The sequence below is a fragment of the Callionymus lyra genome, chromosome 8, assembly GCF_982586985.1.
Source record: "Callionymus lyra chromosome 8, fCalLyr1.hap1.1, whole genome shotgun sequence".
In the NCBI taxonomy this organism is placed as follows: domain Eukaryota; kingdom Metazoa; phylum Chordata; class Actinopteri; order Syngnathiformes; family Callionymidae; genus Callionymus; species Callionymus lyra.
In genome coordinates this window covers 25,737,101-25,748,585 of record NC_141825.1, presented here as the reverse complement: position 1 = coordinate 25,748,585, position 11,485 = coordinate 25,737,101, and the positions used below count along the sequence as shown (strand labels likewise).

The following is an 11,485-nucleotide window of genomic DNA, read 5'->3' as shown; positions in this document are numbered from 1 at the left end:
TCAGAGGTGAGCGCGCAAGTTAAACGTTAGCTTTAGCAGGCTAGCTCCAGCGTTTGTTTACTAGTTTTAAAGCGGCTTTCACGCCTGATATGCAGCGACGTGAAGCCAATAGACGTAATTTATCGCCGTTTCTGCTTTATGACTTTATCTCTTAATACATCGCCCTGTCATTTAAGCATTTGTAGTTTAGCTTTTTTAGCTACCAGCCGTCTCCATGGTAGCAGCAATGGACGCGCATCATCCAAACAAGTGACTGACAGATAAGACTCGCTGCTCATAAATCGCTATTTTTGGGTATGAAAGTATAACAGTCTGGAAAGTTAACTCGCCGTATTACTTTGGAGAAGTTTTGTAACAAAATGACAAGCGATAATCCAAAGTGTCGTGACTTGTTTTGTTGTGTGTTAATTTTTAACCAGTTGTCAAGATGCCTGATCCTCTGGACTGGGATCGTGTGACCAGGATTGACCCGACGACCCTTCATGAACTCGACAAAGCAAACGTAGATGAAGTCTTCGATATGCTTGCTGTGGTAAATCTCTAAATCATTCATGTTTTTCTTCTTCAAGTTTTAACGCTATCATTTATGTTGCATCTCCAGCTGTTTCGCAAAGATCATATTAAAGGGTAATAATCATAATTATCATTATTATAAATAGTACATCTAGTTCCCCTTGTGCAGTATAAAATAGTGATCCAGTTCACCTTTAGTAGACACACAGGTCATTCTATATCAATTAAATGCACTGTTTCAAAACATTTGATCAACTTTTTCCTTTTATGTGTTGACATTTATTTGTTTCAATTTCAAAATCCAGCAATGTCTTTGTCAAAGCACTGTTTTTTAATAATATGTAATGTATTAAATGTAATTTGTGTTTTTGTTTACAAGACGGAGGAGTGGCAGGTGAAGGATAAGCCAACGAAAAATGTCACACACATACTCAGATTGTTTCAAGCTCTACTAAAGGTAAGTTGTACTCTTAAAAAAAATGATATTACCTTCATTAGCTTGCTGAAGAAAATTGTATCCGATTATCAATTACAGCTTTACTTATCGAAGTTGCCTTTAGTACTATTAGTCCAATCACCTGTATATATATCTAAATTGGTCATAGTTTATAATAATAAGCACACATCCTTTTTTTTGCAAAAAGTTGAATCACTAGAACACTATAGGTTATAAACCTGCATAATTCTGTTTTTTCTTGTCGTTGTTTTTATCAAAATAAGATAAAGGATCGAGAACTGATTCTTGCAGACCGATTCATTGATGACATCGGTGTCCAACATGCTAAGACAGGTTTGCTTTATTTCTGTAGAATGTTCATCACCAAAATGATTAAAATCTTTGATTATTTCTTTATTTGCAGAAAAGGAGCTTCTTGCCAAAGTAGCAAGATTTGAGCAAGACGGTAAGGTAAGTCTGTCAAAGTGAAAAAATAATGGCTAATTTCTTCTGAAGATGTGTGATAATAATAACCCGTCAGCCAGTGAGTGATGAAGTCTAGCTGCATTGTGATTGGTTGTACAGTCTGAAGAAACAATCACACGACCTAAGAGGATTACTTGTTAATTCTCAGCACAGCCATTAGCAGTAGCCACTAGTTCAGCCGTAGATCTCAGAGGATGTTTACTGTGGTATTGTTTTCCACCTCATTCGGTGATTGTTGCTAAACAAAGCAGAAGGAAAGGTCAGTGTCATGGCATTAGTTGTTTAAAAATTGTTTTAAAAAAGTAGATATTTGTGTTGTCTTTGCTTATGTTTCCTGATTTCCCTCAGCACTCTGGAACTGGACTCGACAACCGCTTTCTTAGAGATGAGATTCGGCAGCTTGAAACCCAATTGGACCACAGGGGACAGGAGTTGACACACTTGAGGCAGGACATGGGTCGAGAAAAGAAAACTATTGAAGAAGTATGACAATAAATGTAACTTATGTTGGTGATTTATTGTATCGTGCAAAACTGACCGATGGATTGTGTGCGCTCAGCTGATCGTCAGAGCAGAGGAGGCAGAGGATGAAGCAAAGAAGTCCAAACGAGAGGTACTTGTTCACTTGTTTGCCTCTAACATGAAAACCTTGAATCTCGCAAGTTATATATTTTTTAGAGTTGTTTAACTTCAGCAATAAAAGTTTCTGATTCTAATACACTTGTTAGTTGTCTTTAACTTCAAGCCAGGTTTGCTCTTAGTTAATTGTTTGTCTTTATTATTTCACTGGCGAAGATTAAAAAGCTCAAGCGGAAGGTACGTTTGTAGTGCTGTAGTTAAAGGATGTCCTCATGGACTGAGTTGGTTCTTTTGTGAAATATATTATCTGGTGTTCACTGCAAACCCCACACCCATGTACCGTTTATCCTTTTCGATTGTGATGGTGATGATGGCAGTATAGCTGTGTGTATAGATGTGTTTGTGTGTGTTCTCCCATCTAGTATGTGCTTCACCCCTTAGATAATAGCGAGTAAACGGCTGATCCAAACAGTGCATACTTGGTTGGTGTTCAAATGTTGATAATCCACTCAATAATAGTTTCACAAAGCATGTTTGATATGATTTTAGAATGAGCAGCTCCTGCAGGATGTTGACTTTTACCGTGGAGAGTTGGAGAATAAAGAACCGACTCCATCTAGGAACGAGAGCACCGAGACTCAGCGGAAGCTCAACGTCGCCAACCGGCAGCTCTATCAGTGTATGGAAGACCTGCAGGTATCATGAGTCATTGACTTACTTCCACCCATTTATCCCTTCTTCCCCGTGTTTCTTTGTGCTTAAATACTGTCATTTGTTTGATACAGAGAGCTGAGGATGAGAATTCCCACCTGAAGACTGAAAACGAGCAGCTGCAGCAAAGCCTGGAAGAGTCTGTGAGAGAAATGGATAAGATGACGGACGAGTACAACAAGATGAAAGTCATCGTGCAACAGACCGACGCAACCTCGGATCAACTGAGGAAAGAGAAGGAGCACGCACTGCTTCAAGTAATTAGACTCTTCCTTCACATTGTGTTCTTTATGTCATAAAGTGTCTTTATTACTCGTTTATTAGTCCTTTTTGATACAGGATGTTAACAATATTAAACCTTTGATGAAGTATATCGGTGCCATCACAATATTGAACGGTTCCTTGCAGCATTGAATTTGTTTTAATTGGATAATTTAATTAAATAATTAGTATATTGAGAGGTTGAATTTGTTTTTTTAATCTACATTTTAGAAATTGAATATGTAATAATTGAATTAAATAGTCTGTTCGCTGACCAAATCTCCAATTCGTGAACAAGACCAGAAGATACTTTAACTTCTCCACCTGAGGCAAAGGCTCAGTCCCAACCCGGAGAGAACAATCCATCTTTCTCCTGCTGAGAACCATGGCCTTAGATTTAGAGGTGCTGATCCTCATCCCAGCCGCTTCACATTTAGTCACAAACCGATCCAGCGAGAGCTGAAGGTCGCAGTGGGGTGAAGCCGTGAGAACCAAATCATCTGCAATGAGCAGCGATCGGATCTTCAGGCCACCAAACGGCAAACCTTCCCTGCCTCCAAATCCTGTCCATGAAAACCAAAAACAGGAGACAAAGCACATCCCTGACGAAGACCGACTCTCACCGGGAATACATCAGATTTTTGCGTCCACGGATCCGCACATGACTCCCGCAGCGGGAATACAGTGATTGGACGACCCTCAGTGGAAAGCCTCTCACCTCCCACAACTTCGCCCTGGTCACTCAGTCCTACGCCTTCTCCAAGTCTACAAAGCACATGTAGACTGACGGCTCCCAGACACCCTCAAGAACTGTATAGATAGTGAAGAGTTGGTCCGTATTTCCACGAACCAGGACAGAACCTGCATTGTTCTTCTTGGATCTGAGGTTCAACCATCGATCGGACCCTCCTTTCCAGGCCCATGGAGTAGACCTTACCAGGAAGGTTGGGGAGTGTGATGCCACTGTAGTTTGCACACATCCTCTGGTACCCATTTTTAAATGGGGGGGACCACCACCCCAGTCTGCCACTCGTCAGGTAATGACCCAGACGTCCACGCAATGTTGAGGAGACGAGTCAACCAAGACAACCCTTCAACACTCGGAGCCTTCCGCATTTCTAGGCGGATCTCATCTATTCCTGCAGCTTTGCCACGGTGGAGCTTTCTGACCACCGCACGGACTTCAGCACGAGAGATCACAGAAAGTCGGAACGGCCCTTGAGGCACCGAGGACCTTCAGACCACAGCTTGCAACGGAAGCTTCAGCCATGCCGGCTTTTTACACCGACCACTCGTGTTCGATGTCCACAACCTTCACAGGAATGTTGGAAAAAGCTTCCCGGGATGTGTGGGCTGAGAACTCCGACGTTTTCAAAGTATTGTTTTTTTCAAGATAATTCAGTTATTCTATGAAAAACAAATTCAACCTTTTAATATCAAAAATATTGAATTAATTTATTTAACAACAATCAAATTCTAAATGTGTTTTAATATTCAACCATTCATACTTCTATAAAAGATACAAACAAGTACTTAAGCGTATACACTTTTTTATACAATAAGGAAACCGTGCTAAAAAGGGAAGAACAAAACAATTATTAGATTCTTAGATACTCATTAATCAAATGCACCTTCAGTGTATATTCTTCAGGATGAGTCGAACTGATGCTCAGTAGAATGTGTGACCTGTATGACCCAATTGGACTACAAGTAATCTCCTGAGGGATCGCCTCCCAGAAACTAGATATATTCATCTGTCAGTTCCTGGACAGTCTGTGTTGCAATATACAGTGGTATGAAAAAGTTTGGTCACCCGTGTACATTTTCATGATTTTCCTTTATAAATCATTGGTTGTTTGGATAAAAAAATCCAGTTAAATATATCTTATAGGAGACAAACGCAGTGATATTTGAGAAGTGAAATAAAGTTTATATGATTTACAAAAAGTGTGCAAGAATCATTTAAACAAAATTAGGCATGTGTATAAATTTAGGTTAGGTAATTTCTGTAAATCATATAAACTTTATTTCACTTCTCAAATATCACTGTGTTTGTCTCCTATAAGAAACTCACTCGGAATTTTGATAAAATGGTAGAAAGGGTGGGGGTCTTGAGGGTTAGGGGTGTCTGAAAGGAAAGAGGTGGTGTTTTTCTGTTGAACTACAGTAAGTCTGTAATTAACACATTTCAAATTGATCTTGTTTTTATATTGTGATTATTCCTTTAGGATGTGCAGTCGCGTAGACTCCGCCTCATGATACCTATGTGTGATGGTTTTATTTGTCGAATGGATTCTCTCCTACTTATGCTGTATGTTGATCTTTGTGTTGATGTTCAGGTCAGAGATTTATCAGAGAGGGTTCATAACATGACCGAAGACGATGGACCCATAATGGCAGCTGTGAATGCCAAAGTCGAGGAATGTAAGGTCAGTGTAACCACATTGAAATCAAATGAAAGTGACACAAGAAAATGCGTTTGTGTCGTGTCGATCGAAAAATCGAATAAGAATTCTATTTAGAAATGTTCCTTTGATGATAATCAAGTTACATATCAACAAATTTAAGATAATTTGTGCTTTGAAATCCATCATTTAATGGCATCTTTGAAAATGTTATTAGCATTGTGCGCATCAAACAATCTTTGGGAGAGACCATTTTTTTATTGGCTAAATACTTGCATATTTTTAATGCAAATAAACTCAAATGTAACTGATCAAAGTGATTCTGAAAAGGATTAAGTGTTGAATACATACATTTTAGAAACAGGTTATTTATTCAAAAAGAAGATTGGCGAGAGGCACTCATCTTACTTATGGTGCCAACGAAACAGTGAACTCCCATGATTCCTTTCTACTCACTGCTCTATTTAGTGATGACCGATTGGTTGATATAATACTGTATTTCAATTCTATACTATGTTGCTACTACCAAAGTGGCAGAGAGCTGTGATTGGTTGGCTGGGCGGCAAAGCAATATGGAAGCTGTTTAGATTGCTGTTACTGAGAGGGATAGACCTATATATTCAATGTTGAGTTCAAATAAACGTACTGAAACTAAATTTTGTTTAAAAAATTGAAAAATGAAACGGTCAGTACTTCACAGATTACGTTTAATGCGATAAACAAGGTACCACTGTTTGTATATACTGTATATATATATAAATGCAGATTGTTAAGAATGGGTTGTAAGGCGTCAAAAGAAACAAACATTAATTATAGTTCTGATGACATCCTTATTTCACAGCGAGCTCTCTCTGAAAAGGACGAAGAGATTCTGGTTTACCAGCAAATGATTCGCGAGCTCAGGGAAAAGGTGCGGATCGCTCAGATGGACTTGGACAAAAGCAACGTCATTGCTTTTCAACTGGTAGGATTTCAAGCAAAAACAAATGTGCACGGATTATTCTGGGCAATACTTGAATCTGATTTATATACGATCGAATGTTTTCAAGGCCATCCAGGAGCGAGACAATCAAATTAAGATGCTGAGCGAGCAGGTGGAGCAGTACACTGGAGAGATGGAGAAACACACTCTGCTTATTGAAGATTTAAAGACCTCTACGAAAAAAGATAGAGGTGAGAATCTCGCCTTTTATCAAATGTAATTCGAAGTAAACAACTTTCTGTTCCTATCAGGTGTTCCATCTGCAGTGCAACAGAGGAAGATTGAGGAGCTGAAGCACAAGTTGGAAGATGCAGAAACTAGAGCGGTGGAAGCTGAAAGAGCTTTACAACAAACAGAAGCACATGCTGAGGAAAAGGACAGATTGTGCATTGAAGCTTCAAAACGTCTCCGAGAATACGAGTCTGTGAGTGTTTTGTGTGTGACTCACACACAAAATGTTTGTCATCATCCATTTCAAATCTCCCTTTCCTGGAAGTTTCAACGCAAACTTCTGAAACTGTAAAATTGAGACAAAAACAACTGACACTTGTGCGTTCAACAAGAATCCGGGCTTGAAAGCCTTGTTTCTTAAATGTCACAGTGGGATGTCGCTAGAGGGGAAAAGATTAGATAAACAAGTCATAAAGAAAGCACCCTTTGTGCCAAACAATTTAACTGTTTATCTTTTTCTTGCGTTTCAGGGAGTTTATGGCTTGGAAGCGGCCATTATGGAGATCAAAGAGTGTAACAATCTGATCAGGGTGAAAGATTCCGATGCCGAGGCCATGACCAAAGAGATTAATGACCTGGTGATGAAAAACAACGATCTCTTGGATGAAAATGAAGATTTCAGAGAAAGATTAGGTCACTTTTTTAAATTATCATAGACCTTTCTGTTGGATTTCTATGGGGTTTTTTATTTAAAAAAAGAAATCACCTTTTATTTTTCCTGTTTCACAATGAAGGCTTGGAACGAAAGCAAGACTTGGACTTGACTGAGTTCAGATGGGCCAAGAAGCTGAAACAACAGCAGTACAGAGCTGAAAACCAAATCCTCACCAAAGAGGTATCTTTTCTTAGACATTAATGCACTTGAAGAATGTTTTAGGACATATTTTGACTTACTTTTCTAGATCGAAAGACTGGAAGAGGAAAGACTGGAACTGAAGAAACAAATCCGAAGTATTGCGAAAGATAAAGGTAACTTCAAGACAAGATAAAGACTCACAGGCCAAACTAACATGAGCGGAGAACATGCAGCCTCTTGTCTCTGTCCAAATGATGAAGGTTCATAGAAAAACCATAGACCTCTTAAAGCCGTTAAATGGTGCCACCATGACTTCAAGTACGTCTTCAAGGTCGGCTGCTTGCCCGCATCAATAACAGAGGCTGATCCTCTTTGTTCCTTCACCGAAGCTTGTCAAAGCCTCTTCACTATCAACCTTCTTATCCACGTCTTCTTTGACTCGTGAAAACTATTTTAATAATGAAAATGATGCATTTGAAATATACCTCAGGACAGCTGCCTTTGAAAGTACATCAGTGACATTGTATTGAATGGTTGAATTTAAACGTTGATATTTATATTGGGTTTTTATTATATTGAATTGTTACAACATTACAACATTTCTTTAAATAGTTGATTTCAATTATTTCTATATGGAAAGATGGAATTTGTTTTTTTATTGAATAATCTAAATCAATTTTTACAGTGAAAGTTAATTTTCTTGTTTTTATTATTGAATAAAATAAATTGGGGTACTGATTTTAACAGTTTAATACTACAATTACAATAATTAAAAAAACAAATGTTCTTAATTTGATATCTTTTACTTCATAGACTTTTAAATTAAATATAAAAAGTTGGTATAATGGCACGACCAAACAAAACTCCAAAAGATACTGATCGTACTTTCAGCGGATTTTGCGACGCTTAGAATCTTGTAAAACTCAACACACATCGTGATTAAACACTGTTGTGTCTACACTGTGTGTCCCACAGGTATCTCCAAGTCTAGTCTGCTGGACAACAGTCGTGAAGTCCGTCATCCATTTGACTATTTTCGTGATCACAAAGATGAAGAGAGTGAAGCCAAGGTAGACGGACTACTTCAGACTTGCTTTTGTCTCTGATCTCTCCTTTCCATTTCCCATGTACAGATCCGGTTCTTGGAGAAAGAAGTTCAACATAAAGAGAGAGCGCTTGAACTCAACAGAGCTCAATCCCAGGTCAAACGTAAGTGGCGTGTCGGCATCAACTGGTCTTGAACAAGAAGTTCCATTGATTTGCACTTGTTCTCCCAGTGGACGAGCTTTCAAACGTTAAGCGAGAGCTGGAGTCCGCTCTTCAAGATGTCCTGAAAGCCATGAGGGTGAACCAAGAGGGTCCGTACGATTCGGTTGTCGATTTACAGAGGCTGGAGAGGTTGGCTCATGTGAGTGTCCCTTTTATCATTGAAGCAAGTTTTAATTCATAGAGGTGTTTTCATGCAGCGTGAGAATGGCTTTTTTAGTCAGTTCTGTAAATTATGAGGAACGTTTGTCTTTTCTGCCGTGACTTCAGCAAACGGACTTGGGTGGAGAGACGCCTTTCGCGGTGGGATTTCAGGTGCACCAGCTGCTCGGGAGAAACGAAGAGCTCAGGACTGAATTGAAATCTGCTCGTGAAGAAGTGTCCAACAGTCTCTGCCAACTTGCCATCACGAAGGAGAAGGTACATCAACTTTAGTCCCTGAATGAATCTGATCCTGTTTTCCATTCGAAAGTTGAATTCCTTTTTAGTGAGAGTCATTTAGGCACTCTGGTTTCCTCTCACAGTTGCAATATTGTGTTGCTTTTACAGATACGTACATAACCTGATAAGAATCATCTTCATTTAAAATGATTTGCCTTTAAATCATCAACTATGGCATTCAAATGGTTTATCTTTTTCAAAAAGTTGCACTAAATGTTGTTTTTGTTTAACAGATAAACAGTCTCGAAGGTGAACTGGATCTCTTGAGGACAAGCAATGGCGGAGTCGGTTCCAGACCTTTGATGATCCCGGACAGCCTGGAGCCAGGAAGCGTCGAGATCATCAATTCCTTGAATGAGTACTGTGTCCGCCTGCTTCAGGTCAGTGCCGGGTCTGTTTTGAAGCGTACTGTAAATGTGGGCACCATGAGTAATGCAATACAACAAGTCTTCTTCTCAACGTAGGAGCTCGCTCATAAAGAAAGCACAAGCAAGACGCTTGTCGGAACGCTGAAGAAGTATAAAGAGAATATCGCAGTTGTTAGCCACCAACAAGGACTTCTTTATGAGCAACATTTAAGGTCTTATAAACTTTAAACACTGTCACTTGTTTTGCTTTCGCACTCATTTGTGATCTTGTTAAAACCCTGTTAATGGTTTGGTTCAGAGAGAAGAGCGACTGGCTGAAGGAGAAAGAAGCAATGACGACGATGAAGGAGAAACTGTTGGAGCAGCAGCAGTTGGACACTGTGAAAATCAACCAATACAATGTAAGAAAAACGGTGACCCCTTATTTTCTTTACTCATTAAATCATTTAGGAAACAAACATGAAATTATCTTTCTTTCTTTCTCTCCCCCTATTTGTTGTGATTAACATTTATTCAATTGTTAAGCAACACAATAGAGAATGAAGTCAATACTTGTATGTGGATATTTAGTTGTCAATTTGTTCATGTAATCTGAAGAAAACCTCCTCCACAGTTTGACTGGTTCCATTCACGTTCTCATGGAACAGTCCCTCATAAACACCAGGGCTATTATCTGTGCTAACAGTTGTTTTATGAGCGAGCTATACAATTTTTTAAACATTTACTAATGTTTTCTTTCATTTTCACCCTCAGGAATTACTGGACACTCTTCAGGAAGACCCGGCAGAAATCAAGAGGCACCTGAGCGAAGTTTTGCGCAAGCTAACGGTTCTGAAGGTCAATGAAAAGAAGCTGACCCGCCGCTACACCACCTTACTGGAGCAGCAGGAGCTCTCTCGGAAGGAAACCGACAAGCTGAAGGACGAAAGCACCCAGATGCAAACGATCGTCACCAAGAGGATTGGATACCTGCAGAGATGCAAGGTTCCAAAGTCTTACTTTTTGTTACTTAATTTCGTTTCTTTATTATCACCCAGTCCTACCGTAGCATCAACATTCATAACCTATACGATCATATCTCTTATTACTGTCACTATTGTACTGCAAACATTTAACCTGACAGGTTTATGTTCAGTATTTATTTAGTAAGTAAGTAATATTTATTTATATAGCGCTTTTCCAGACCAGGGTCACAAAGCGCTTTAACAATCAAAACAATACTCAAAAAAGTACATACTTTAAAGGTCAAGATAATACTGAGAACAACACAGGAGGTCCAGAAAATCAAGGAAAAGCCTGAACAAATAGAAACGTCTTGAGATGTTTCTTGAAGGAGTCAGTAGATCATCAAGCGCAAAGAGAGAGAAGATCGTTCCAAAGCTTAGGAGCAACAGTCTGGAAGGATTTCTCTCCTCTGGTCCTGAGCCGTGTGCGTGGAACCATAAGTAGATTCTGATCCACAGACCTCAGAGCCCGAGCTGGGGTGTAAGGCTGGATCAGATCAGTGATGTAAGGAGGAGCCTGACCATGAATAGATCTGAAAGTAAGAACCAGAATTTTAAAGTTGATCCTGAAAGAAACTGGAAGCCAGTGAAGAGTTTGAAGGAGAAATGTGAGTTCTTCTACTAGAGCGGCTCAGAATTCTAGCTGCAGAGTTCTGAATCAACTGCAGGCGAGACAAATCCTTCTTGTTAAGACATGAAAACAAACTGTTACAATAGTCTAGACGAGAAGAAACGAACGCATGGATTACAACTATAACCAATAATGTTGGGCTATGACTCACACAGTCAGTGACATTATGTATGTTTTTTCAGGAAATGTCTGCGTATAAGATTGAAGCCCTGCACAAAGCTCTGGATGACAGTGTTCCCACAATGGACATGGAAAAGGCTAACAAACAGTACACCGCCTTGACCGTCAAATACAGAGATCTACTGCAAAGAGACGGCCTTCTCGTTCATAGAACCACCAAACTTGAAACTTTAGAGGTACTTTTCAACTCGTTCC

The 11,485-nt window shown here is 39.4% G+C and overlaps 1 protein-coding gene across 2 annotated transcripts in view; it reads left to right on the top strand.

Moving 5' to 3' along the window:
• The first annotated feature begins 31 nt into the window (after positions 1-31).
• cep290 (centrosomal protein 290) overlaps positions 32-11,485 on the top strand; it is a 39,528-nt gene continuing 28,074 nt past the window's right edge. Inside the window, exons 1-26 of one of the 2 annotated variants that reach the window (XM_087796761.1) lie at positions 32-294; positions 420-532; positions 893-970; positions 1,234-1,303; positions 1,374-1,420; positions 1,784-1,918; positions 1,995-2,048; positions 2,231-2,251; positions 2,564-2,710; positions 2,800-2,982; positions 5,326-5,415; positions 6,233-6,355; positions 6,441-6,564; positions 6,625-6,797; positions 7,075-7,237; positions 7,339-7,439; positions 7,507-7,573; positions 8,376-8,470; positions 8,534-8,609; positions 8,678-8,808; positions 8,937-9,086; positions 9,341-9,487; positions 9,572-9,687; positions 9,774-9,876; positions 10,229-10,459; positions 11,293-11,466. In XM_087796761.1, the coding sequence (XP_087652887.1) occupies positions 428-532; positions 893-970; positions 1,234-1,303; positions 1,374-1,420; positions 1,784-1,918; positions 1,995-2,048; positions 2,231-2,251; positions 2,564-2,710; positions 2,800-2,982; positions 5,326-5,415; positions 6,233-6,355; positions 6,441-6,564; positions 6,625-6,797; positions 7,075-7,237; positions 7,339-7,439; positions 7,507-7,573; positions 8,376-8,470; positions 8,534-8,609; positions 8,678-8,808; positions 8,937-9,086; positions 9,341-9,487; positions 9,572-9,687; positions 9,774-9,876; positions 10,229-10,459; positions 11,293-11,466 (2,904 nt within the window). In that variant the 5' untranslated portion in view covers positions 32-294; positions 420-427. The remainder of the gene's footprint in view (positions 295-419; positions 533-892; positions 971-1,233; positions 1,304-1,373; positions 1,421-1,783; positions 1,919-1,994; positions 2,049-2,230; positions 2,252-2,563; positions 2,711-2,799; positions 2,983-5,325; positions 5,416-6,232; positions 6,356-6,440; positions 6,565-6,624; positions 6,798-7,074; positions 7,238-7,338; positions 7,440-7,506; positions 7,574-8,375; positions 8,471-8,533; positions 8,610-8,677; positions 8,809-8,936; positions 9,087-9,340; positions 9,488-9,571; positions 9,688-9,773; positions 9,877-10,228; positions 10,460-11,292; positions 11,467-11,485) is intronic. The other variant, XM_087796762.1, reaches the window with a different exon arrangement.